The sequence below is a fragment of the Melanerpes formicivorus genome, unplaced genomic scaffold (assembly GCF_026170545.1).
Source record: "Melanerpes formicivorus ecotype bairdi unplaced genomic scaffold, bMelFor1.0.p_v2 SCAF_16, whole genome shotgun sequence".
NCBI classification, from domain to species: Eukaryota; Metazoa; Chordata; class Aves; order Piciformes; family Picidae; genus Melanerpes; species Melanerpes formicivorus.
Genome location: NW_027142368.1, coordinates 13,048,721 through 13,076,074, shown reverse-complemented (window position 1 = coordinate 13,076,074; position 27,354 = coordinate 13,048,721). Strand labels below are relative to the sequence as shown.

The 27,354-nt window shown below is 49.1% G+C and overlaps 1 protein-coding gene across 2 annotated transcripts; it reads left to right on the top strand.

Annotated features, from left to right (window-relative positions):
• Positions 1–291: 291 nt before the first annotated feature.
• On the top strand, positions 292–27,354 carry HPS5 (HPS5 biogenesis of lysosomal organelles complex 2 subunit 2). 2 transcript variants are annotated; one of them, XM_068148275.1, is made up of 23 exons: positions 292–541; positions 2,401–2,570; positions 2,959–3,069; positions 4,312–4,376; positions 4,894–5,086; positions 6,843–6,976; positions 8,613–8,828; positions 9,515–9,586; positions 10,196–10,284; positions 11,447–11,625; positions 12,561–12,719; positions 14,668–14,827; positions 17,070–17,193; positions 18,282–18,437; positions 19,024–19,098; positions 19,981–20,561; positions 21,768–21,891; positions 22,357–22,512; positions 23,264–23,383; positions 23,668–23,781; positions 24,722–24,828; positions 25,675–25,960; positions 27,215–27,354. In XM_068148275.1, the coding sequence occupies exons 2-23, from the start codon at positions 2,463–2,465 to the stop codon at positions 27,273–27,275; spliced, it is 3,390 nt and encodes a 1,129-aa protein (XP_068004376.1). In that variant the 5' UTR covers positions 292–541; positions 2,401–2,462; the 3' UTR covers positions 27,276–27,354. The 2 variants fall into 2 exon arrangements, with proteins under 2 accessions (XP_068004376.1, XP_068004377.1); XM_068148276.1 differs by lacking the exons at positions 292–541; positions 2,401–2,570; positions 2,959–3,069; positions 4,312–4,376 and having other exon boundaries at positions 4,951–5,081.

Below are 27,354 nucleotides of genomic sequence, written 5' to 3'. Positions count from 1 at the left end.
CCAGCGGCCCGGCTGCTCCTCTCCTAGGTCGGCGGCGCCGCCGCCACCGCGCTGCGGGGGAGGGGCCTCCCCTCGGCAACGGCCCGCGGCGGGAGGGGGCGCCGCGCGTCAGCGTCACGTGGCCGGGGCAGGCGGGCGCACGTGACGCAGCTTCCTGTCGCGCGGGCGCGCCCGGCATGACGCAGCACGAGCGCCCCCGCCTCTCGGCGGATCACGTGCCGCGAGGTTTGGGGCGGGGCCACGGCTGTTGGCGTAAGGGAGCGGGCGGGGCCCGCGGGCAGCGGAGGCGGAGCTTCGTGGCAGCACGGTTTTGCGGCTCCGCAGTAGGGCTTGGTTCTTCTCCGTTCTCGTTCCTGGGGGAGACCGACCTGCTGACGGTGTGTGTCTGAGGGAGGAGAGGCCGTCTGAGTTCCAGAGAGTCGCTGTTGCCGCCGTTCCCGTGACTTCCTGCGTCCCAGTTCCTGGCAGGGGGCCTGTCCAGCGGTAGCTTTTGCTGCCGCCGCTTTCGCAGCGCTGCTGCTGCGTGCGCCGCTTCTCCCCGGTAAGGTTCCCTGGCATCCGTTCCTCGGTGCCGCCATTCGGTGCCCCGCCCGGGCTTTCGGGAATCCTCGGGGCTCGGTCCGTCGGGCGTGGCGGGATCAGCGGCATCCCTGCCCGCCCGGGCCGGACCGCTCCTGCTGCGGGGCGTGGGGATTCTCCCGGGCTCTAGCGGTACCTGCCTTCACTCCGCCGGTCTCGCAGGAGCAGGTGAGGGGTGGTGGTGCTCTCTCCGGCGGGAGCTGGCAGGCGGGCAGCGAGTGCTCCGCGCGGGGGCAGACGCCAGCCGGTTGCTGTTTTCCGAGAAATTATTAAAATCTCGGGTTATCTGCGACCTCCTTTGCGATAGGACGTGTAAACCGGGCACTGGGGTGGCGTTCTGGGCCACACACTCTAAGGCAGAACTTAAACGATGCTTTTAAAGCCGTCAGAGATGGTCTAGACTCCGTCGCTGGGGTAGGGATGTCCTCGTAGCTCCTCATTTCGGATTTTAAAGACTTTTGGAGAATATCGAAGAGACAGTTTTCAGTTTCTTTGGCTGAAAGTCGGCCTTCCTTTTTCCTGCTCCCGGGTGAAGAGTAAGCAGTCAGTGGCTGGTACGGAAATGTGAGGTTTCACATGACAGTGTTTTGGGGAGGGTTTGCTGGATTTACGTGATCGCATGCCAAACGTTCGTTAGGAACAGCAGGGCTTGAGTCTGCGGTGTGAGGGTTTTGTAACGTGCAGCTCTCCGCAAGAGATTCCTTTAAAGCACTTCTTGCTCAGGAATAAACACCACGAGCCTGTGCCTGGGCTTTCATGCCACGTTATCTGCCCTGGGTGCTGCGAAGGAGGCACTATAGAAAGGGCAGCTTGTGTGTGTATGTTTGCCTTTAAAGATGCACGAGTGCAGATAGCTCTGTATCTGGTAGCAACTGAGGAAAATAAGCCTTAAATTTAGGTTGGGGGGGGGGGGAGAACATGATGTAGGTATAAAATCCAAGGTTGAATGCTTTCCTTGAGAAAATGAGATTCATAGTATCATAGGATCATTCAGGGTTGGAAGGGACCACAAGGATCAGCTAGTTCCAACCCCCCTGCCATGGGCAGGGACACCCCACACTAGATCAGCCTGGCCAGAGCCTCATCCAGCCTGCTCTTAAACACCTCCAGGGACGGGGCCTCGACCACCTCCCTGGACAACCCATTCCAGGGCTTCACCACTCTCATGGGGAAGAACCTCCTCCTCACATCTAGCCTGAATCTCCCCACCTCCAGCTTCATTCCATTCCCCCTAGTCCTATCACTACCTGAGATCCTGAGAAGTCCTTTCCCAGCCTTCCTGTAGGCCCCCTTCAGATACTGGAAGGCCACAATGAGGTCACCTCAGAGCCTTCTCTTCTGCAGACTGAACAGCCCCAACTCCTTCAGTCTGTCCTCACAGGAGAGGTGCTCCAGCCCTCTGCTCATCCTTGTGGCCCTTCTCTGGACACCTTCCAGCACCTCCACATCCCTCTTGTAATAGGGGCTCCAGAACTGGACAGAGTACTCCAGGTGGGGTGTATTGTAGTGGCAGTGTGTGCATTTTACCACAGAGCAAGGCTTTTGCCCTAGTTGGGGAGAACTTGTTTCACAGGTGGCTGTAAATACAGCTACAACTTACATATTTCCATGGTTAGGTGGCTGATAGATGAAGTTTTCTGAAGTGAACCTCAACAAAGACTTCTTATAAATGAAGCAGGGTCTAATCTTGCAGATCTGGGGCCTTTTATTGGCAAGCAAACCTGATGTTGCCTGAACAAGCAGACATTTGGTTTTAAATGTGGAAGAAGAGTTGTAATACTAAGAAGTGAGCTAGTCAAGAACTTGTTCGTTTTTTGGCAGGTACAACTGAAAGCTGAATCTGTGATGCACCCATGAGTGAGTAGTGCTGCTTGGCCACATCAATGGCCTCTGTGCCAATAGTTCCAGACTCTTACAACCATGTGTTGGCAGAGTTTGAGTGTTTGGATCCGCTGCTTTCTGCCCTCAGGCTGGATTCTAGTCGTCTGAAGGTGAGTTTGTGGTGGTGTTGGGGTTTGGTTTAGTTCAAAGAGTGACCTTATATGGTTTGTTAGCTGATTAAACCACAGGACTCACCTTGTTGGGTTTGGGAGCGTGCATGCTGGCTGATGGGGACAAACACTCTGGGAAGAAGAGGTCTTGAAGACAAAGGATCCTGTCACACTGCATGTGTGTTTTCTTAATGCAGCTGTGGGGTAAATAAAGCAGCCTGACATGGTTGCTGTGCTGTCCTGTTTGCTCCAGACACTGACAGCTGCCAGTGTTTCAGGAGTGGCACAGAGAGATGATGAACAGTGAAGCCTTTAAGAAAAAGATGCTGTTGTTGGTAGTTGCTAGCAGTCATCTAATGCCATCTAATTATGACTTTTATTCCTTCAGTGCACTTGTATAGACGTGTCAAAGCGATGGCTGGCTCTGGGCAGCTCAGGAGGAGGACTGAACCTTATACAGAAAGATGGCTGGAAGCAGAGACTCTTTCTCACCCATAAGGTAAGGGTGAAATACTCTATAGAGAAGTTTCCAGGGCAAAAGGGACATTGTTTCAAGTTCATTTTCATTAAGGGTCAAGAGGCATTTTCAGTTTGCTGAGTTGTCCAAATGAGGTGAAGGTTTGGAGTGCTCAGCTTAAAAAAGGTTGTGGTGCTGCAGTGCATCCCCAAGAGTGTGATGTAACAGATTTCATGAGAGGGGAAAGAAATTGCTGGAGAGGGTCAGACCTTTGGTTTTCAAATTCTCTCTTTTAACAGCAGCAGCAAACTCACCTGAATACTTAAGAATGAGATGAAAACATTGCATATGAAAGCAGAGCAGCCTGCATGTAGGTAGCTACCAATGTTTGGATGTCCAAACTATGAACTGTTTGGATAAGCAAAGAAAAGATAGGCTGGCTTGCTCTTGCTGAAGCAAGTTGTGAGAGAGGAATTGCTGTTTCCTGGGGGCCACTGCTGTTCCCCCTGTAACATGAATGCAGCTGTTTCCTTTAAGGTTGGGAAGATCTGACTTAGCCCTGGCAAAAGAGCTTCCATAGGGGTGAGGAGAAGGGACTGGCTGCTGTGTTTTTCAAATCAGAAAATGAACTTCAATGGTGTGTTTTTCCTTGATGCTATCAGCTGCATCTTTTTAGAGTACAATGTTTGCAAACAACAAAAAAAATGCCCAAACCCACATCACAGCAAGGTGGCGGCAGCTGTTGACATCAATCTGGTTTATGTCTTAAAGGTAGGAGTTATGTAGTGATAAAGGATGATCAGAGGGCTGGAGCACCTCTCCTATGAGGACAGACTGAAGGAGTTGGGGCTGTTCAGTCTGCAGAAGAGAAGGCTCCCAGGTGACCTCATTGTGGCCTTCCACTATCTGAAGGGGGCTACAGGATGGCTGGGGAAGGACTTTTCAGGATCTCAGGTAGTGATAGGACTAGGGGGAATGGAATGAAGCTGGAGGTGTGGAGATTCAGGCTGGATGTGAGGAGGAAGTTCTTCCCCATGAGAGTGGTGAAGCCCTGGAATGGGTTGTCCAGGGAGGTGGTTGGGGCCCTGTCCCTGGAGGTGTTTAAGCCCAGGCTGGATGAGGCTGTGGCCAGGCTGATCTAGTGTGGGGTGTCCCTGCCCATGGCAGGGGGGTAGGAACTAGATGATCCTTGTGGTCCCTTCCAACCCTGACTGATACTATGACACTATGAAAGGCAGTGCAAGAGAGGCTTTTCCCTGCCCTTACTCCCATGCTTGCTTTCAGGAAGGTGCCATTTCCCGGGTTGCCTGTTGCTTGCACGATGAAGACTATGTTGCTGTTGCCACCAGGTGAGCAATGTACTTGCAGATCTGAATGCTGGCTAAGTATTGTTAAAGTAGCTTCTAAGATTCAGACCTCAACATCTGCTGAGCACTGGGAGGAGCGCAGGGAATTAACTGGTAGAGGCCCCTGCAGAGTCATTCTCTGTACACAGAGTGTGCTTAACTTTTCCCCCCCCTGCTGGAATAATTGTTCCAGAATGAGTATTTCCATAACAGAACATCTATGGGAGAGCTAATGCATGTGAAGATAGCATGATAAATGTCTCTCTGAGGCCTTTCAGCATCAGAAGCAATTCCTTCATTGAGCTGGCAGAGTGAGATTGGTTGGTACTGTCACTTAGATTGCTTAAAATCCGTTTACATGCTTATTTTTTTCCCCCCACATCCTGACTTGAAAGCACACAGCCAGCTCTGAGATGTACTGCTTTGCTTAGGGTTTCTCTGTTTCTTTGGACTCTTTTGTCATGGATAAAACATCAGGAGCCTTCTCTTCATGCTGTATTTTCTTTTTGAACCGTTGCAGCTCAGGTCTTGTAGTAGTCTGGGAGCTGAATCAGGAGCGTCGCGGGAAGCCGGAGCGCATTTATGTTTCCTCTGAGCACAAGGGCAGGAAAGTCACAGCTCTCTGTTGGGACACAGCTGCCCTGCGTGTTTTTGTAGGAGATCATGTGGGAAAAGTGTCAGCCATCAAGATTAACACATCCAAACAAGGCAAGGTAAAATGTCACACACCGTGTTTGAGACGAAGAGGGTCACAGGGTGGAATCTTTTTCTCCATTTTAGTGAAGCAGAGCAGAAGAAGACTTGTCAGCTGGTGAAGCTTTGGTGGCTTTGACTGTTGGGATGAAGTGCTAGGCTCTTGAAGTGACAACAGAAATCCTTACCTGTGAATGTCCCCCACCTCCTCTTCTAGCTGTTTTAGTAATGCAACACAAATCTGCTTTCAAATGTACAGAATTAAAACCTGGCTGAGCTTCACCCTCTTGAAACTTACAACTGTCCAAGTCTATGGTCTTGGTGTTTCTGAGCTTATTGGGTTCCTTAGGCTCCAGCTACAGGTTCAGCTGTGTGTTTTAGTCACACAGGATCATAGGATCTCAGGGATTGGAAGGGACCCAAGGAGATCATAGAGTCCAACCCCCCTGCCAGACCATACAATCTAGCTCAGGTCACAGAGGAGCACGTCCAGACAGGCCTTGAAAGTCTCCATAGAAGGAGACTCCACAGCCTCTCTTGAGGAGCCTGTTCCAGTGCTCTGTGACCCTTACAGTAAAGAAGTTCCCCCTTGTGTTGAGGTGGAACCTCCTGTGCTGCAGCTTACACCCATTGCTCCTTGTCCTATCACAGGGAGCAAGTGAGCAGAGCCTGAGAAAGGGCAGCCCCAGCTCTGATTTTGCTTAGCTCTGTCTGGATACTCTCATTCTTACAGCTGTGGATGGGTTGAAATAAATGGTAGGTAGACTTCCAGGTCCTTTCTAGCCCTCATGAATGGTTTTAAGAGAAAATGGATTTAAAAGAGGCAAGCAACTACATGTAAAGCAATAAAAAACCAGTTGTGGAAAGAGAGGGAAGAGGTGAGAAGGGCAAGCCCATGGAATGTGTCTGCTCATGCCATGAATCTCTCATGTAGTGCACTTTGGCACATTCCTGACAAAGAAGACAGGTTTGAGCTGTCAAAAATGGTGACTGTCTGCTAGAAAAGTTGAGTGCAGTTCCTTGTAGCTTCTGATGGGTAAGAAGCCTGTGACTTTGTTCTGCCCCTCATGCCAACTGAGGCACTTGTATAATAAATAGCATTTGGGTAGCTTGCTGCAGGGTCATAGAGAAGGTAAGGTTATGTAAAGCACCTGAATCCGATTTAAGTGTTGGTTTGTGTTTAATCAAGTAATCTCTCAAGTGTGTTCTTATCAAACTGTTCACTGCCTGAAAGTATCTGTGGGAAGGGCTGAGAGAATTGATTAAAAGCACAAAGCTTACAGAAGCAAGACTGAAGCCCCTCTTCATGTTACAGCAAGCACACTCTTCAGAAAGAAATGGCAGAATGCTACAGGGACAATGTCTTCTTGTTGTTGTTGTCTTAAGCCTTCAGGAATGGGTTGTCCAGGGAGGTGGTTGAGGCCCCATCCCTGGAGGTGTTTAAGCCTGGATGAGGCTCTGGGCAGGCTGATCTAGTGTGGGGTGTCCCTGCCCATGGTGGGGGGTTGGAACTAGCTGATCCTTGTGGTCCCTTCCAACCCTGACTGATCCTATGATACTATGATTTTGGGAATGGAAAGATTTAGACTTTTCTGCCTTTACAGAGCAAGGCTTCAGTGCTTAAAGGGGAGAAGAAAGGAACTGCTCTGTCTTAAACTGGGAACTCGTACCATTACATAAATCTTTCCTGCATTTTGCAGTTTTAGCTTAATGAAGTAGACCTTACTGAACTGAGTTATGTTTTCTTTCTTTCTCCCTTTTCCCCCCTGCCTGTAGGCTGCTGCTACTTTTGTGATGTTTCCTGTTCAGATTATAACCACTGTGGATTCTCGGGTTGTTCAGCTTGATTATTTGGACGGAAGGCTGCTCATATCTTCACTTACACGCACCTACCTGTGTGACACTGAGAGGCAAGTTCTGGTGTACTTGTCAAATATTGGGCTTTGCAGACTCACACAGTTTCTGAAGTGATCTCTGGAGACCATCTAGTCTAACTTTCCTCCTCAAAGCAGAGTCGCAGCGGATTGTTCAGGGCGGTGTCCGTTTAGGCTTTGAGCTGCTCCAAGGATGGAGACTCAAGGATGGAGAGGATCTCATCAATGTGTATGAATATCTGAGGGGTGGGTGTCAAGTGGAGGGGGCCAAGCTCTTTTTGGTGGTGCACAGTAATAAGACAAGAAACAACAGGTTCAAGCTTGAACATAGAAAATTTCACCTCAGCATGAGGAGAAAACTTCTTTATAGTGAGAGTGATGGAGCCCTGGAGCAGGCTGCCCAGGGAGGTTGTGGAGTCTCCTCCTCTGGAGACTTTCAAAACCCACCTGGATGCATTCCTGTGTGGACTACCCTAAGTGATCCTGCTTTGGCATGGGGGGTTAGACCTGATGATCTCTTGAGGTCCCTTCCAACTTCTAATACACTGTGATACTGTGATACAAGCTCTCTGGGCAGCCTTTGGTGATGCTTCACCACCCCCACAACAGCAAAACTTTTTCTTAACACTGAAGTAGGATTTCCTGTATTTCCACTTGTGCCCACTGCCTCTTGTCCTTTCCCTGGGCACCACTGTCATTGCCAGTAGTCTGACTCTTTTCTTTACTCTGATCAGGTATTTACATGTGGGATCAGATGAGTTCCTCCCTGAGCTGCTTCTTACAGGACAAGTGCTGCAATCCCTTAGTTGTCCCTGTGGCCTGTTTCTGGACTTGCTGTAGTACCTCCCTGTCTCTCATGCTCAGGAGCTCAGGACTGGACCACCCAGTACTCCAGATGTCTCACCAGTGCTGAGAAGGGAGAAAAGATCATCTCATTTGAGTTGCTTGCAGCACTTCACAATGTAGCCCAGGAGGCTGTTGATTGCCTTTGCCAAAAGGGCACAGGCTGGCTCATGGTCAGCTTGTTGTTCACCAGCACTCCCAGGCCCTTTCTGGGCTTTCCAGTCAGTTGGCTGTCCTGGTGCCTGGAGTTATTCCTACTCCAGTTCAGAGCTTTGCATTTTTCAGTGTTTATCTATCCATCCCATACTTAGTTTGTGAAGATTTGAGCAGGAGCAGTGTCAAAAGCCTTGCTGAAGTCAAGATAAATGTCTGCTGCTCTTTGCTGTCAGATCATTCTCTTGTGGGGCCTACTAACAGCATTTCCCTTCATAAGTCCATGCTGACTATTCAGGATCACCATCTTCCCTTTGATGCCATGGGAAATGGCTTGTGGGAGCATTTGCATCATCTTCCCATCACCAGGTTGACCAACTGGTTCTGCAGGAGAGGGGGGAAAAACCCAAACCTTCACGGTCTGAGCACTGATTTACATCTGACAAACATTTCTACTCTGCCCTTCATAAACTTTATACAGGCTTCAGAACAGTCAGTACAGATTGTTGGGGTTTTCTTTTTAAAGCACCATAACTAGCACCTAATATTTTCCTTTTTCAAGGGAAAACAGAACACCAGAGCCATTATTAATGCTGCCTTCAGAAGTATGCTGTGGTTTGTTGGGGGGGGGGTTTAATTTGTTCTTCTGTTGTTGTCTTTTTTTTTTCCCTACTAGAGAGAAGTTCTGGAAAATTGGTAACAAAGAGAGAGATGGAGAATTTGGAGCCTGTTTCTTCCCTGTTGGAAAAAACAGTGGGAATCAGCAGCCACTGATATATTGTGCTCGACCTGGCTCAAGGATGTGGGAGGTGAACTTTGATGGGGAAGTGCAAAGCACACATCAGTTCAAGCAGCTGCTCTCAGCACCACCTCTCCCTGTTGTTACTCTCAGGTAGAAGCATGAGTGATAAACTTGCTTTTGGGGCTTCTAGGCTGGCTAAAAAGAACTGCATTCATGCTGAGGAGATGAATTAAGTTCCTTGTACAGCCAGGTGTTCATCCTAGTTGTCATCCTAATAGCAGAAGCCGACAGTTATCAAAGATGCCAGTCTGGAGAAGAGAAGGCTCTGAGGTGACCTAATTGTGGCCTTCCAGGATCTGAAGGGGGCTGCAGGAAGGCTGGGGAAGGACTTCTCAGGCTCTCAGGGAGTGATAGGACTAGGGGGAATAGAATGAAGCTGGAGGTGGGGATATTTAGGCTGGATGTGAGGAGGAGGTTCTTCCCCATGAGAGTGGTGAAACCCTGGAATGGGTTCTCCAGGGAGGTGGCTGAGGCCCTGTCCCTGGAGGTGTTTAAGCCCAGGCTGGATGAGGCTCTGGCCAGCCTGATCTAGTGTGGGGTGTCCCTGCCCCTGGCAGGGGGGTTGGAACTGGATGATCCTTGTGGTCCCTTCCAACCCTGACTGATACTATGATACTATGCCAAAGCCTTGATTGTCTCTGTGGCTGCCACAGTGAGTGCTGCTGCCAGGAGGCTGTGTTTATTTAAGCCAGCCTTTGTATTTGCAGAATTAAGAATATTGAGGAAGTGCTACTGTTGTGGTTGTGCTTGTAACAGGTCATCATTTTACTTCACAGACTGGATCCTCATTACACTACCTCCAGCTCTTCCCCCCAGTCTTTGTCTTTCCCCAAGCTGCTGTGTTTGACGTGAGTACCTCCAGCCTAAACTTCCCCTGGCACAGCTTGAGACTGTGTCCTCTTGTTCTGGTGCTGGTTGCCTGGGAGAAGAGACCAACCCCCTCCTGGCTACAACCACCCTTCAAGTAGTTGTAGAGAGCAAGAAGGTCTCCCCTGAGCCTCCTCTTCTCCAGGCTAAGCGACCCCAGCTCCCTCAGCCTCTCCTCACAGGGCTGTGCTCAAGGCCTCTCCCCAGCCTCATTGCCCTTCTCTGGACACCTTCAAGAGTCTCAATGCCCTTCTTAAATGGAGGGGCCTAGAACTGGACACAGTACTCAAGGTGTGGCCTAACCAGTGCTGAGTACAGGGGCACAATGACTTCCCTGCTCCTGCTGGCCCCACCACTCCTGATGCCCCTGTCAGCATAGCATCTTGGTGATAAAGTAGACTTGAAAAATACAGAAGTTATGTATTTTTCTGATGTACATTACCAACTTAATTCTTTTGCATAAAAATTCTCCTAATTCCACCCTTGGCAGCTGTCTCACTCCTCACTTGCTGTACTCAAGCCATCCCTGCATGTTTTACAGTGACTACTACAAAGAATTGTTTTGCTCTTAACCTCTGCTTTACTTGCAGTGAGCACTGTGTGATGACCTGGACAGAAAAAGGAATTTATGTTTTCCTTCCCCAAAGTGTTCAAGTCTTACTCTGGAGTGAAGTAAAAGGTAAAGAATCTTTGCTTTGTAACATTGCCTGTTGGGTTTGTTGCTTCTGAAGCCCTGGCCTAATGTGGAGCCTTTTCAAGCTCAGTTTCTGCAGCTGGATTGCAGGGTAGCATTAGAAAATACTTTCCTTATCCTCTGTCAGGTTTATCCTTGGATGTTAATCATAGAATGGTTTGAGTTGGAAGGGACCTCCAAAGGTCATCTAGTCCAGCTCCCCCTGCAGGGAGCAAGGACATCCTCTGCTAGATCAGGTTGCTCAGAGCCTTGTCTAGCCTGACCTTGAATATCTCCCCAGAGTGGGGCCTCAACTACCTCCTGGGGCAACCTGTTCCAGTGTTCCACCACACTCATGGTGCAAAACTTGTTCCTCACATCCAATCTTAAATCTACTCTAACTTAAAACCATTGCCCTTAGCCCTATCACTACAGGCCTTTGTAAACAGTCCCTCTCCAGCCTCCACGTAGGCCCCCTTCAGATACTGGGAGGTCACCATTAGGTCTCCCTGGAGCCTTCGCTTTTCCAGACTGAGCAACCCCAGCTCCCTCAGCCTGTCCTTGTAGCAGAGGTGCTCCAGCCCCCCAGTCATCTTTGTGGCCCTGCTTTGGACCCACTCCAAGCCTGTCCTTCCTGTGTTACCTAAGCAGAAGGGTGAACCCTCACACTGTGTTGTGTGTTGATAGGCATAGTCCCATTCCCAGTCCCTTTTCCCCCCCTCTTCTCTCCCTGCCTTGTGGTATAATTTCCACTGCCTTTGTCACAGAGTGTTTGCATACAGCATTAACTGTTTCATTTGAAAACTGCTGGGAGGTCAAAGAGTTTTCCTCTTAGCAGATGTTTCCCTTCTCTTTCAAAGCTCACAGCGATGTACTTCTCATCTTTATCACAGCTCCATTCAGTGGCCCAGGAAGCTTTTTGGTAACTGTAGTGTACTTCCTAGAAATGCAACTCTGGAAAGTTTTGATGCTTTTAACTGTGCTTTATAGTTGCTGGATGCTAGCTTGGGACTTGTTAGACCTTGTTTTCCTCGTGCCACTTCTGCTACGATGTCTTAGGCTTTTGCAGTCGGATGGGAAGTATGCTTTCACTTTCTTTCAGGGACAGAAAGGAATGCTGGCTAACAAATGCAGTCCTTCAGATGTTTCTGTGCATCTGGTTTTGCAGATATTCAGGATATTGCAGTTCACAAAAATGAGCTGTTCTGTCTGCACACAAATGGAAAAGTTGTGCACCTCTCCCTTCTGCTGGTAGACCGCTGCGTAGAGCGTCTGATGAGAAGAGGGTGCTGGACCCTTGCTGCCAGGGTCTCTTGTCTCTTCCAAAATTCAGTTATTTCCTGCAGAGTAAGTAAATCCCTCTTTATAATCAGGCAATGCAACTGCACATTGCTTTAGAATCATAGAATGGTCTGAGTTGGACCTCTGAAGGTCACCTAGCCCAGTCCCCCTGCAGTCAGTAGGAGCATCCTCAACTAGATCAGGTTGCCCAGACCCCAGTTGAGCCTCACTTTGAATATCTCCAGGGATGGGGCCCCAGCCACCTCCCTGGGTGCTCCCCCTCTTCCATCAAGTTCCATAGGTGCCCCAGTTTGAAGGCAGATCTTCTCTTGCCTCCCACTGGAGCAGAAAGAAAAAATGAGACTCACACAAATGGATTGCAGAGGTGATGGAAAGATTAAATGGAAAAGCAGTCAAGTGTTTTACAGGAGCTGCCAGCATAGTGGCAGAAAGGATTCCAAAGCATACAGAGTCCCTTACAGCACACCCAGAAAGCCTCCCAACATTTCCCTTCTCCCTACCTGAGGGTACACCCAAAACCCCCAGGGCTCTTTCTTCCCCCCCACCTCCACTGTTAGGCTAATCTCAGCTGGCCAGATCTGAGATTGCCCTTCCCCCTTCTCCTCCTGGCATTAGGCCTAGCCAGGCCCAAGAGGCCTTGAGATAACTCCCCTTCCATTACCAGATAGGGAGCATCTCCCCCAGGAGCAGCAAAGGAAGAAAGATAGATTTATTTGGAGCAGGACATTATGCCTAGCTTCCTGTGTCCACCCACTGGGCTGGACACCCAGGGCACCAGAGGTGCAGCCTGTGGGGCAGCAGCAGGAAGCACCCAGCCCAAGCTGCCAGAACAGGTTTCTGAGGTTCATGTTCATGTATTTTTTTCAAAGCTCTGACCACTATGCTTTGAGGATGAAAACTGGCCTGCAGGTGTGGTACCTCTTGCTTTTCACGTGCATTGGAAATAACAATGCTGCTTCTGTTGCACTGTGTGCTTTTAGGCAAGGAAAAATTTGCCTCTAGACAAGCTGGAGCATTTGAAGTCTCAGCTGGATGCCTCAACCCAACAAGATCTCATTATGCAGCTGGAAGAGCTCATCTCAAAGCTGGAACCTCTAGACTCTGCATGCAGCAGTAGAAGGAGCAGTATTTCATCTCATGTAGGTGTAGTGGTGGTGCTTCCAGGTTTCCTTCCAGATTTTTATGCCTTAAAGTAGCCTCATTGCCCACCTTGAAAATGAGGCCTTCATTTTTGCCATGCCCACTATGGCTGATAATGCTACTTTCTAAAATGAGGTGGGGTTAGAGACCCATTACATGCATTCTTTAAGCTCTTGTGCCTCTACTTTTTCCTCCTGTATTGCTTTGTGGCTGGTGACTGAAATGAGAGCCAAGATGGATACAGAGAAGGCTTTCTCTGCAGCTGAGTTTAGTGGCTCAATGTGACTCAGTAAAGGTCATCTCGATTGTGACTCTGGTTTTATGGGGTGCAAACTGAACATCTGAATGCTCAGGACTATCCCAGCCCTGTGGAAAAGAAAATCTGTGCAATCCTCTCACTCCAGGATGCTTAAGCAGAAAGCTCTAAAGGGAAAAAAAAAATGAAGTCTATTTCTAATGTTCTCTTACACACACAGCTGCTTGGTGTTCCCTTGGCTTCCCAGCAGCTTTTCAAGGAAGGGGAAATATTTCATAGTTCCTTTAATGGCAGTTCATAGTTTCATTCAGGGTTGGAAGGGACCATAAGGATCATCTAGTTCCAACCCCCCTGCCATGGGCAGGGACACCCCACACTAGATCAGCCTGGCCAGAGCCTCATCCAGCCTGGGCTTAAACACTCCCAGGGACGGGGCCTCGACCACCTCCCTGGACAACCCATTCCAGGGTTTCACCACTCTCATGGGGAAGAACTTCCTCCTCACATCCAGCCTGAATCTCCCCACCTCCAGCTTCATCCCATTCCCCCTAGTCCTATCACTACCTGAGATCTTGAGAAGTCCTTCCCCAGCCTTTCTGTAGCCCCCTTCAGATACTGGAAGGCCACAATGAGGTCACCTGGGAGCCTTCTCTTCTCCAGACTGAACAGCCCCAACTCCTTCAGTCTGTCCTCACAGGAGAGGTGCTCCAGCCCTCTGATCATCCTTGCGGCCCTGCTCTGGACATGTTCCATCACCTCCACATCCCTCTTGTAATAGGGGCTCCAGAACTGGAGGCAGTACTCCAGGTGCGGTCTCAGCAGGGCTGAGTAGAGGGGGAGGATCACCTCCCTCGACCTGCTAGCTGGGGTTGGAAGGGACCTTAAATAATATCTAGTTCCAACCCCCCTGCCATGGGCAGGGATGCCTCCCACTAGACCAGCTTGCTCAAAGCCTCATCCAGCCTGGCCTTAAACACCCTCAGGGATGAGGTGTCCACAGCTTCTCTGGGCAACCTCTTCCAGTGTCTCACCACCCTCAGTGTAAAGAACCTTTTCCTAATGTCCAATCTAAATCTACCCTTGCTCTACTTTAAAACCATTGCCCTTTGTTCTGTCACTGCAGGCCCTTATAAAAAGTCCCTGTCCAGCTCTCCTGTAGCCCACTTCAGTTGCTGCTTTCACTTCAACATTGTTTACTTTTTGGTGTTTAAACTTTGCTTCTAAATGGAAGTTCCACCTCAGTGTGGCAGACAGGTTTGCTTTAGCAGATATGGAAACTGACCATGAACAAAAGAATGTGCCTTGGAACTCAACAGTTCTGCAGGGTCTGTGATCGTGCTAGCAGGATGTGGTTAACCAGGCCACAGGTATGAAGGTACAGAGGGGTGAAGTGACACTCTCAGGTGCAGGACTAAAGCAGAGATGGTTTCTGTCTTGTGCTAGGCACACCAGTTGTGCCACAGGCTGCTTTCCTGAAAGCAATTGCAGCATTCACATCTCTCAAGTCCCTGGGCTGCAGCTCACTGCCCTCTGTGTTCCGCTCTGGGTATGTCCACACTCTGCAGTCCCACAGGGCTTTCCCAGACTGTGAATTAAGATTTGTATGACTGGTTGGTTGGGTTCACTGCAGGGAGTTTAACAAGGAGAAGGACAACTTGCACAGCATCTAAATCCTCTCCCTTGTCTGACAGGAAAGCTTCAGTGTCTTGGACTCCGGAATATATCGTGTTATCAGTCGGAGAGGCAGTCAGTCAGATGAAGATTCATGTTCTCTCCACAGTCAAACATTCTCAGAGGATGAGAGGCTTAAAGAATTTCCTGCACACCAGGAAGATGAACAAGTAGAACTTGGTAAGGTTTCTTAATGAAGATTTGTGATTTGAGTACAGTTTTAGTTTGTTCTACAGGAATGTGACTGGGGGGAGGCTCTGTGCTCTGATTGGTCACTAGCTGGCTGTCCAGGGTGGAATCCTCTGGTGGCTGTCCAGGGTGGAATCCTCTGGTGGCTACCCAGGGTGGAATCCTCTAATATGATCAATGGAAACAGTCACTCCACCTTCCAGTCCAACTCCTCCTTGAAACATTGGGGTGAATGATGGCTCCACAGAAACCCAAGCTTAAAAGCACACAAAACTCAGACAGAACAAGAGGCCCAGAGGGCTTTTGCCAAGGTAGAACTTCACTCAGGTTGTTTTCCTGCCCTTCATGTGCAGTTCAGCCTTAATGCCATGATTCTCTCAGCTGACTGTGAGCTTCAAGTGAGATTTGGTTTTGTCCAGTAATATTTGTTCCAGGAGAGGATTTCTTAACCTTGGCTCTGGCTTTATAGTTTGTCAGGGAAAACAGTAGGCTTACAATGTGTTCTTAACTTCCTCACAGGGTTTTGTTTGTACAGGGAGCATCTATTAGCACAGGGATGATAGAGTTGTTAATGACTAACATCTAGATCAGCCAGGGAGCTTTTGTTTGTTTGTTTTCTTAGCAAATATCTGTCTCTGGACAAAAGCTAGAGTGAGACAATAATGGGTCAAGTTCTCTGCTCTGGTTGGGACTGGGAGAGGGATGCAGAAGCTTTAGTTCCAGGTATGGTAGAGAGACTTCCCAGTGAGCTGCTTATGCAGAGGGTAGGAGTTGAGGTTGGAGAGACTTTGGATGCTTTGTTGGGGGAAATGACAGTGAGGAGTAAGAGCACAGAAGTTGGCTTTAACAGCTCTGGTTATCAGTAGTGTTCTCCTGCTGGCTGAGCTACCTGCTTGTTGTAGCAGTTGTATTTGCATGTCCCTCTACCTACACCCAGCTCTTGAGGATGTTTGCAAGTGCCTCTTTACTACCCTTTTAAAAGTGAGTAAACTTGGGAAGTGTATCATTAGAGCTCTAAAATGAAGAGATGTAGTTCAAGGACCTAAGGAGGTAGAAAAGCTCCATCTGCTCAGCAAAAGACAGCAAACTTGCTGCTGACTGCTTCAGAGTAGAGAAGTTCCAGATGCTTCTTGAAGCACATGTGCACAGTCTGGCATTTAGGAGAAATGGACTCAGTGTTTCCCTGCTCACCCTTATGTAGGATGTTGTAAGCTTTGAGGCTTCTGATCTACATAACAAATAAAAGGAGCCTTACTTCCAAGCAACCATAAATCACTTGTGGCCTTCAGGCACTGTCTAGAAAGGCTGTGGGTTCTGCTGGTACAATTTCTGCAGCAGCATCTTCTCCTCTCAACAGTGCTGGCTGTTGCAAAGTGCAGTCTCATCTTTACTTTAAAAAGGCTCTTTTTTTCCTTGCTTTCATCACTTAAAGATACAGTGGGTGTTTGTGCCAGGAAAATGAGTCATCAAAACACATTCTAGATGCTGGTAAGGGTATAAGAGTGAGGGGGGAAGTGGGGAGGCTGTGTTGGCAGTGAGGGGGAAGTGGGGAGGCTGTGTTGGCAGTGAGGGGGGAAGTGGGGAGGCTGTGTTGGCAGTGAGGGGGAAGTGGGGAGGCTGTGTTGGCAGTGGGGGGGGAAATGGGGAGGCTCTGTTTCCTTTGATTGTTATCAAAAGCCAGGGAGCTATGGGCTCAGTTATTAAGTCCATTCAAATAGACTAAAGGTGATTTATAGCTTAACCATGACTTGCATGTCTCTGTGTTCCTGCACTGTGAACTGGTGTATGCCACAAGGATTCATTTTCCCAGGTGTTTAGATAACTCTGTGAATTAGATCAAGGTTTTGTCCCTTAATGGACTGGGAGTCTGCTTTTTAAAGGTAGTTGTCATTCAGCTGTTGAACCTCATTTGCCTTGTCCATGAAAACTTGCTCAGAGTGATTGTGGATGCCCCCTCCCTGGAGGTGTTTTAAGGCCAGATTGGATGAAGCCTTGGGCAGCCAAGAGCCAAAAGACTGAGCAAAGCAGGCTTACTAGGGTCAAAGTCAGCAGTGAAACAGCCCTGGAAAGCAAGGAGCGCTCTGGATCCCCACGTCCTTGAGTGTTAAGTAGGAAAATATCCCATGCAGGTTATCCATTAATGCCTTAGTGACTTGCAGGTGGTTTCATTGTCCCATTATTGTTTTTGCCAGGCCACTGTTTCATGACTCTTTCTTTCACTTCCATTTGTTAGACAACGTTTCTCATGCATCTGTGACGGTTGAGGCTGACCGGAATGAGACATTCCTCCCATTCAGCATTCCTTTGTCATTTCGTTCCCCATCTCCTCTCGTCTCTCTTCAAGCTGTCAAAGAAAGGTAAAGCATTGCAGCAGCTTCACTCATCCATTACATCTCTCTTCCCCTTCTTCTGTCCTCTGTGTTTGTAGCATTGTCTGGTTTAGGTCATACTCTCTTCTCCCAAAAAAAACAAGCCACCAACCCAACCTGAAACGCAGCTGAACTGAAGTGCTGCAGATGCAGCTGGGTTTGCTAGGCCATGGAAAGCTTCCCTCTTGACTCTGAGGAAGGTGCAGAGAGCTGCTGCTAACTTCAGTGGAGCCAAGATTTCAGCCTCAGTTTTTAAACAGCTAAGAATGTTCACTGTTACCCTTTGGACCGTGGTTGTGGCTTGGATTCAGAGCAAACTCACTGAGTATTGTTTTGGGGTTTTGCTTTTACTTGGATGAGTAAGGGCAGCTTTCCTGTGTTGCCTGGGGACAGACATTAAAATCATAGAGTCAGTAAGGTTGGAAAAGACCTCAGAGATCATCAGGTCCAGCCTGTTACCTAACACCTCATGACTACTAAACCATGGCTGCAAGTGCCACATCCAAGCCTTTTTTGAACACCTCCAGGGATGGTGACTCCACCACCTCCCTGGGCAGCACATTCCAGTGGCCATTACTCTCTCTGTGAAGAACTTCCTCTTCACCTCCAGCCTAAACTTCCCCTGGTGCAGCTTGAGACTGTGTCCTCTTGTTCTGGTGCTGCTTGCCTGGAAGAAGAGACCAACCCCCACCTGGCTACAACCTCCCTTCAGGGAGTTGTACACAAGAAGGTCTCCCCTGAGCCTCCCCTTCTCCAGGCTAAACACCCCCAGCTCCCTCAGCCTTTACTCATAGGGCTTGTGCTCCAGACCCCTCCCCAGCCTTGTTGCCCTTCTCTGGACATGTTCAAGTGTCTCAGTGTCCTTCTTAAATTGAGGGGCCCTGTTCTGGACACAGTACTCAAAGTGTGGCCTAACCAGTGCTGAGTCCAGGGTCACTGCTGTTCTCATCCTGCTCTCAAGAGTTCTCCAGGCTGTAAAGTTATTTTCTGCAGTCATGGTTTGGATGGGAAGAGCAATGCTCAAGTTGTTTGGGTTGGAACTCCCTGTTTCAAATGTCTGAACTTCCCACTGCCAGCGTTTCCAGCTTCGTACGCAAAACCACCGAGAAGATTGAGAAGATCAGCACGCTTCATATCAGCCCTGATAGCAGAGGGAGGCAAGAAGCAAAGGCTGAGGAGCAGCTGCAGGAGCTGGCTGTTCATCTGGCAGCATCTCCCCAGGAAGAGAGAGTGTGAGTAGAGAATCCTGTTTGCCTAGCAGTGGCACTTACTGGATTGTAATGGTTTGAATCCAAGCAAACTGGCTCAAAGCCAACCAGCGGGGTTGGCCTCTCTGCTTTCCCAACAGAAGTGAGGGGAAAGTGACAGACAGGAACCTGGGATTGAGGGGGGGAGAGAGGGACAGGAACCTGGGATTGAGGGGGGGAGAGAGGGACAGGAACCTGGGATTGAGGGGGGGAGAGAGGGACAGGAACCTGGGATTGAGGGGGGGAGGGAGGGAGGGAGCTGAGAATGGAGTTTACTGAGAAGAATCAGATCAAAACATGGTCCAAAATGCATAACTGCCTTACCCTGCTTGCAGAAACAGCAGCAGCAAGCAGAAGCAAGTGAGCCAAAAGCCCAGGCCAGAAAACTGTTCCCCCCATTCACCCATAATTTCTCTGGAGCTTTTCCTTCCTCCTTTATGAATGAAATGAAAGCTTTGTGTTGTTTTTCAGAGAGGAATTCATGTTGGTTCCCTCAAATTTGAGGAAATCCTCACTTGAATGATTAAAAAGGTAAGACTGAAATGACTGTTTGGGTTTGTTTTTTCCCTAGTCTAGAACCACAGAGCTGCCAGCTTGCAGAGGAGGACCCTCTGAGAGATCTCAAGGCTGCAACAGCAGAGGCTGTGTAAGTGGGGAACCTTTTTGGTGTGCAGGCATATTTGGCTGGGTAGGAAAAGGATTCTTTACATGTGTGTAAGGGTCATGCTTTAAACTTCTGTTAACATGCTCTGGAAGGATCCAGGCTGGTTAATTGTTTCCCCTGTTGGAAACCAAGTCCCACCCACTAAAAGCTTATTTGGGTACTCCAGTGTTCTCCTCCTGTCCTAAATACAAAGGTGTTTTTCAAAATCAAGCAAACAAAGGCAAACCAAATAACCCCCCCCTAAAACCAGCAAAAGCAAACAACCCCCAAACCACCTAACAAATGAAACTCCATTTTGAAAGAAGCCTTGGGGACCTCAGAGTGCTAACATCAAGTGTTGATAGTGTAAGTAGCCTAAGTTCTGTTTGGTGCACTCACAGGAGGTTAAGGGTTGGAAGGGACCTCTGGAGGTCTCCAGGTCCAATGCCCCCTGCCAGAGCAGGAGCATAGCATCTAGTGCAGGGTGCACAGGAACACATCCAGACAGGGCTTGAGAGTCTCCAGAGAAGGAGATTCCACAACCTCTCTGGGCAGCCTGTTCCAGTGCTCTGTGACCCTTACAGTACAGTTCTTCCTCATGTGCAGTGGAGCTTCCTGTGCTGTAGTTTACATCCATTGCTCCTTGTACTATCACAGGGTGCAAAGAGCAGAGGCTTCCCTTTCCTTCCTGACACCCAGCTCTCAGTTGTTCATAAACATTTATTAAGTCCCCTCTCAGTCTTCAGACTAAACAGCCCCAGGTCTCAGCCAGCCCTGGGTTAAGATCAGGAGTGCACTTGGAGTTACTGAAAACATCAAATGCTTCACTTGTGGCATCTCAGAGCTGTCAAGCAGCTTGTGAAACTTCTTGTGTTTATGCTGCAGAGCCAAGCTCCAGGATCCCCTGGTCTTGCTGGAACCAGAGTGTCTGAGAAGGGTTTTACAGGAATGGCTTGTCTGTCTAGAAGAAAGCTTTGGCAGCAAAGAGCATTCTGCTTCCTCTGTTAAGACAATCAAGGCTGCTTGTGCTGAAGACCAGAGGGCAGTCCTGGATCAGCTGGATCTAGCTGATGGAGAACCAGGAGACAAAGAACAGAGTAGTACCTTGGAACACTGCACTGACAAAGAAAATACTGATGGAGCCTGTGTAAGCAACACCATGTGTGAAGAGAGTGCTGGCTTGAAGGGCCCTTTGGAGCAGTGCTTTCAGGTGTCTGCCCCCTGTGTCGTTGCACCAGACATGCAGAAGGATCTGACCGAGTTGGCCACGCTGTGTTTCGAGCTGCGAGTGTTTGCTGGGCAGAGCTCTGATGGATGTCTGCCACTAGCTGCTTGGTCGACCTTGGCTTGTAGGTTTATGCAAAGCTACTTCTTTCTTTTGGATTTAAAAAGGCTGAAGCAGTGCATCATAACCCTGTACACAGCCAGCCCTGAGGTGTGGGAAACGTACGTCGCAGGATTGAAAGGTAACTCGGGGAAGCTTTCATTGCCAACGAACTGGAAGCAAGACAGAAGAGAAAACAGCTTGAGGCTCCCATTTGTGTCTGCAGATGTAGTGTGGGAGAGGGAGAAGGGTTGCTGTGGGGGAGTTCTCATTCCATTTTGGGGTGGGTGGGCTGGCTACCTTTCCCCCAAAGGCTAACTTAGAAAAGCCTGCTGGCTCCCTGCAGAGACTCTTCCTCCCTTCCCTCCACGTTGCAGTTCTGAGCTTCTATCTGGAGCTTGTTGGTGGCACACTGTAGCTATTGCAGAGCACATCTATTTAAGACAAACATAGGTGCTTCAAAGAAAAACAAGCATCTTGGAGTAGAACATCCAGAGAAGCAGAGGCTTCAGTATTCTGCTGGAAATGGAAGATGTGGCTTGTAGAGAAATGTGGCTCATGGGGAGCAAGACTGAATAGAGTAGGTGGTTCCATGCAGATGAGTGGCTTGTGATCACTTCAGACTCCCTTTTCCCACAGAAAACCCTTCTAGCCTTTTGGATGCCTCTTTAGCCTGAACCAAAGCTTCCTGATGACACTGGGAAACAGAGCCTCATCTGTTCTCCCTATTCAGCTTCTGCTTTATGCATTTCTTTTGAGTGAATTAGTCTCACCCCTGGTTTGGCACCAGTGGAGCAGTCAGACAACAGAATCTTCCTTTGAGGGTTGGTGTATGGGGTTAGGGGAATCTGTTCACTGTTTGCATTCTGAGAGCCTTAGAAGTGTCTGCAGTGGTGGGGCTGCACTTGGGCCTGGGGGTTGGTACCCACAGGATTGAGGCTGGTGTTGAATTCTGCATCCTGGGAAGGCAACATTCAGGCTGAAGCTTTTCTTGGCAGAAGCCAATTGTAATCTGTGGAAACTGCTGCAGATCTGCCTTATATCCAGCCAACCAGTGGCTATCTCTTTGGTTTTCTCCCTGAGAGAGGAACTGCCTCCTCAGAAGTTAATATAGCAGGAATACTACTCCATGCCTAAGTTGTATCAGTTCAGAACTGTTGGAAGTGCAGGTCAGTGGTGTTGCTTCCTATGAAATGAACAAGTGGGATCTGTTCCCTTGTCATTGCTCTTAGCTGGAGAGTTTCAAGAAAGTAGTGATAATTTTTTCTCCTTAGGCTTAACAACAGGTCTAAGAAAAGGGAATAAGCATTGCCCCTGTCTGACTCACTTGGGCACTGATTCATTTCAGAGCTGACTTCTCACAGCCCAGTGGCTTTAGCAATGGAAAATGGAGATATGCTGAAAATCCTGAAGCTGCTGCATGACCTGGGGCCTTGGGATGATAGCCCACTGTTACTGGTACATGCCCAAAGGTTTGTAGCCAAGTCCTTTTCCTCTCCTCTTTGTTGCTAACTTGCTAGCAGCAATTGGGTCACTTAACATTTCATGAACTTTCTTGGGATGCTTTGGAAGAGGTCACCTTTCAGTAGTATCCTGAACTTGCAAGAGAGCTTGGAACAGAGATCATTTTGCTCTTTGGTACTGAATCATAGAATTGTCAGGGTTGGAAGGGACCTCAAGGCTCAGCCAGTTCCAACCCCCCCTGCCATGGCCAGGGACACCTCACACTACAGCAAGTTGCTCGCAGCCACCTCCAGCCTGGCTGCAAACACCTCCAGGGCTGAGGCTTCCACCACCTCCCTGGGCAACCTGTGCTAGTGTCTCACCACCCACATGGGGAAGAACTTCTTCCTAACATCCAATCTGAATCCACTCCCTTCCACTTTTGTTCCATTCCCCCTAGCCCTCTCACTACACAGTTTATCTTCTCTCTCCAGGCTTTATGAAAAATTTGGGGAGACAGCTCTTCGGCCCTTGATCAAGTTCCACCCCTCTCTTTTGCCTTCTGACATCAAACAGCTTTGCAGGAATGATCCAGCTCACTTTTTAGCCTACTTGGACAGTCTGGTGAAATCCAAGCCAGAGGATAAAAGGTAAGAGGAATACAGAATCTTTCACACCTGCCTGCTGGCTTCGTGTAGCTGCAGTTTCTGGCTTGGGCTTTTGGGGGCGCTTTGTACTGCTGCTCAGTAAGCTACAGAAGAGAATTAGCCAGGTTGGAAGAGACCTTTGAGATCATCGAGTCCAACCTGTCACCCAACACTATCCATCAACTAAACCATGGCACCAAGCACCCCATCCAGTCTCTTCCTCAACACCTCCAGGGATGGTGCCTCCACCACCTCCCTGGGCAGCACATTCCCATGGCCAATCTCTCTTTCTGGGAACTTCTTCCTAACATCCAGCCTGAACCTCCCCTGGCACAGCTTGAGACTGTGTCCTCTTGCCTGGGAGAAGAGACCAACCCCCACCTGGCTACAACCTCCCTTCAAGTAGCTGTAGACAGCAATAAGGTCTCCCCTGAGCCTCCTCTTCTCCAGGCTGAGCAACCCCCTGTATCTCTCTGCTTGGTGGTTCTTCAGCATTAGATTCCAGTTCCTTTTCCCCAGCCTGTATACTTAGGTTAGCTTTTAAAGCAAGACAACCCCCCTGAGGGAGCTCAGCCTGCAAACTTCCTGCTTTGCAGTGCTCCTCTCAGTTTCTAGAGGCAGAGATCATTCTAGGCTTTTCCAGATTTAGTTTTACATCCTTCCTTCCCCCCCCATAATCTTTCCAGTTCCATGTCTGGTATGTCTAAAGCTGGTAGGTGGCTGCTGTTTTTTCCACCTCTCTTCTGTTTTCTAGGTCATCTCTTCTCAGATCTCTTCTCCAGCCTGAATCTGTCCGACTGGAGTGGCTGTGCTTGGCAGTTTCTCATGATGCCCCCCAAAGAGCCAATACTGTGGATGCAGAAGGGAATCCCAGGTAAAGCAGAGTTTTCCTCCAAGGGCCTGAGTGCCAACAAAAAGCTTTAATGGCTCTGCAGGCTTTTGGCTTAGCCTTTGGCTGACACTTTGGATGTCACTGAGCCCTTAGAGCATTTTTGCATGTTGAAGAATTCAGCAGAAGCAAGCAAAGGATTGAAGGACTTTGTGTGTGTGACACTTTGTGACTGCTCTGCTGGGGTTGCTCACTCTTTCATTCATTTTGCTCCTCATGCTCTGGAGAAAGCCATTGAGCAGCTCAAAACTGAATCTCTCCTCTTCCAGGCCACGATCACATTTGTTTACCTGGGGCTACAGCCAGCTCATCCTGCTGCTGATTAAACTCCCAGCTGACTTTGTTACAAAGGAGAAGATGGCTGACATCTGCAAATCCCATGGGTAAGAGGAGAACTTGGTAGTTCTTGATAGGTGGCTGGCTGCTATTCAGAACCCCAAAAGGTGCAAATGAAAACAACCTGAATGCTCCTTACTTGGACAGGTTTTGTTTTAAAACACTTCCTGTTTGGGGAAATCATATCCTGGGCTACATCAAGTGGCCAGCAGGGCAAGAGAGGTGATTCTGATACTTTACTCAGCTGTTGTGAGACCTCACCTTGCCTACTGCATCCAGCTCTGGTGTCCCCATCATGAGAAGGACACAGAGCTGTTGGAGCAAGTCCAGAGGAGGGCCACAAAGATAATCCAAGGGCTGGAGCACTTCTGCTCTGAGGGTAGGCTGGGGGAGCTGGGGTTCTTCAGCCTGGAGAAGAGAAGACTGGGGGGGGGACCTTAGAGTTGCCTTCCAATACCTGAAGGAGGTATTGGAAGGAGGGCTGGAGGGGGACTTCCCATAAAGGTGTTTAGAGACAGCACGAGAGGAAATGGTTTTAAGCTGAGGGAGAGCAGGTTTAGCCTGGATCTTAGGAAGAAGCACTTCAGTATGAGGGTGGTGAGACTCTGGAGTAGGCTCCCTGGAGAGCTTGTGGGTGCCTCCTCCCTGGGGGTGTTCAAGGCCAGGTTGGATGAGGCCTTGAGCAGTTGAATCTAGTTGAGAGCCATCCCAGCCTGTGGTGGGGAGGTTGGAGTAGATTATCTCTAAGGTCCCTTTGGTCCTAAGCCATTCTATGATTCCGTGAACATTGAGTGTCCAATTTAGTGTGCCAAACACCTCTTTTGGTTAAGGGGCATTGCCTGTGTCCCCACTCTGTAGTGACTTCTGGCATGGAGAAAACTCAGTGGCCTCTGTCTTCACTGCTGCTGAAATGAGCCTTTAATAACTGCTGCCTTTCAGTTTAGACTGAGTGTGTGATCCCTGGACACCTTTGCTCTCTTGTTCAAGATTTTGGCCTGGATACCTTTTTCTCTGCCTGGAGCTGGATAGAAGAATCGAAGCCTTTACTCATATTGCTCACTTGGATGATTTGAGCCTGTTGAATGGAGAAGATGGTTAGTGAGTCTTAATCTGTGTGAACATCCTTCTGTAATGTAGGAGCTGCCTTGATTATGTCCTGCTTTGTCCAGAGCTGAGTTGAACTTCTGGGTAGCACTCTGTAGTGCAGCACATTTGAAGCACATCAGTGGGTGTTAACACTTCTGTGTCTTCACATTTGTGCTCTGTGTGAAACCAGTTGTGCCAGAAATGGCTTGAAGAACTCTACATGCCTGAACATTTCCTCAGGGGGGAGATGAAGGTAAATTTGGTGTGCTAGATAGAGCAGTAGCTATCCTCCTTGCACAGCACTGCTCCCTGCCAGCACACATCCACAGGTAGGATGAGCAGAGTGTTGTATCCCATGGCAGAACACAGAAGATAATTCCCAGTAGCCCTAAGATGGACAGGAACAATTCTTTGCCTCTGGACTTAATCCAAAGGCTTACATACACCAGGGGAGGTTTAGGCTGGATGTTAGGGAAAAAAAAATGTCATAGAAAGAGCTTGGCCATTGGGATGTGCTGCCTAGGGAGGTGGTGGAGTCACCATCACTGCAAGTGTTTAAAACCAGACTGGCTGAGGGCACTTGGTGCCATGGCTTAGTTGATTGGATGGTGTTAGGTAATAGGTTGAGCTTGATGATCTTGGAGGTCTTTTCCAACCTGGTTCATTCTGTGATACTGAGCTGCTGTGGAACTTTGTGCATAATCCACCACTGAATCTTGACCCTGGGGCAGTGCTCTTCTGTGCACGATCTGCTTGCTGGTAGCTCTCTCGCTCTCTAACCAGAAGAGCTTTAAAACAATAGGCTTAAAATAGTCCATGCTCTTCAGAGTGTAACAAACTCCTTTTACATCTAGGTTCCCTCCCAGAGACCACAGAAGAGTGGAAGCTGCTTCTGCATCTGGCACAGAATCACAGCACAGCTTGCCACCACCATGGCCCTCGGAACGGGACCGCTGTCAGCAACGGCAGCCCGGCCTGCCCGGACTGCATCACTGTGGAGAACGTAGCCCTGCTGCTGGCCAAGGCCATCGGCCCAAACCGTGCCTTGCCTCTCTTGCAGGAGTGTGGCTTGGCACTGGAGCTGTCTGAGAGGTTTGCTGGTGTCTGTGAGATACTGAGAATAGCTGAGAAAAGGCAGAGGTAAGATGCAGCGTCAGCCGCAGAGCCACGCTGCTCCTTTTGGACCTCCTTGGTGTTTTTAAGCTTGCTTTGCATTTGACAGCAGATGAACCACTTGATGCTTTTACCTCTCCTTGCAAGCTCAGCTGACAGCTTTTGTTATTTAAGAGCTATGGCTTATGCACTATGGGCAGTCAAAACTGGAAAAGGAGGAAACAGGAGATCAGACACGAAAGATATACTTGAAAGAGATGAGTCCTGCACAGACTCTGATCTCCCCTGTCCCTTCAGCCTGGAGAAGAGTGGGCTCTGGGGAGACCTGTTAGCAGCCTTCCACTACTGCTGTAGGAAGGAGGGGGAGAGACTGTTTAAAGGCCTGTGGTGACAGGGTGGGGGGCAATGGCTTCAAACTAGAGAAGGGCAGGTTTAGATTGGATAGCAGGAAGAAGTTCTTCACTATGAGGGTGGTGGAACACTGGAACAGGTTGCAGGGAGGTGGTGGAGGTGGCATTAAAGGTAAGGCTCAACAAGGCCCTGGGATGTGGAGGTGCTGGAAGGTGTCCAGAGAAGGGCCACAAGGATGAGCAGAGGGCTGGAGCACCTCTCCTATGAGGACAGACTGAGGGAGTTGGGGCTGTTCAGTCTGCAGAAGAGAAGGCTCCGAGGAGACCTAATTGTCGCCTTCCAGTATCTGAAGGGGGCCTACAGGAAGGCTGGGGAAGGACTTCTCAGGATCTCAGGTAGTGATAGGACTAGGGGGAATGGAATGAAGCTGGAGGTGGGGAGATTCAGGCTAGATGTGAGGAGGAGGTTCTTCACCATGAGAGTGGTGAAACCCTGGAATGGGTTGTCCAGGGAGGTGGTCGAGGCCCCGTCCCTGGGGGTGTTTAAGAGCAGGCTGGATGAGGCTCTGGCCAGGCTGATCTAGTGTGGGGTGTCCCTGCCAATGGCAGGGGGGTTGGAACTAGATGATCCTTGTGGTCCCTTCCAACCCTGAATGAAACTATGAAACTATGAAACTATGAAACTATGTCCCTGCTGACTGCAGGGGGGTTGGACTGGATGGGCTTTGGAGGTCCCTTCTGGCCTGGACCCTTCTGTGATTCCAGACAAGGTCTGTATTGGGATGTCACAATGTTAACTCTGAAACGCAGTCACATTCTGCACAAACTTGTCTTTAGGAAGCAACCACCCTCAGTTGTTCTCTCTGTCAGCTGCTTTTTGTCCACTCTTTGACCCCTTTTTTTCCCCCCCCCTTCTTTGTTTTAATTGCAGAGCACTGATTCAGACCATGTTGGAAAGGTGTGACAGGTTTTTGTGGTCTCAGCAAGCATAGAAGACAACTTGGAAAACTCTGGGAATGTTGGGTTTGTGGGGTTTTATAATGATTGTATATTAAAGTGCCTCTTAAGAAA

Excerpts from the sequence above, each read along its gene's own strand:
- HPS5 (XM_068148275.1), top strand. The coding sequence starts at position 2,463 with ATGGCCTCTGTGCCAATAGTTCCAGACTCTTACAACCATGTGTTGGCA. Across the intron at positions 10,285-11,446 it reads ACTCTGGAGTGAAGTAAAAG|ATATTCAGGATATTGCAGTT; the intron begins GTAAAGAATCTT and ends CTGGTTTTGCAG. Across the intron at positions 17,194-18,281 it reads CTTCAAGCTGTCAAAGAAAG|CGTTTCCAGCTTCGTACGCA; the intron begins GTAAAGCATTGC and ends TCCCACTGCCAG.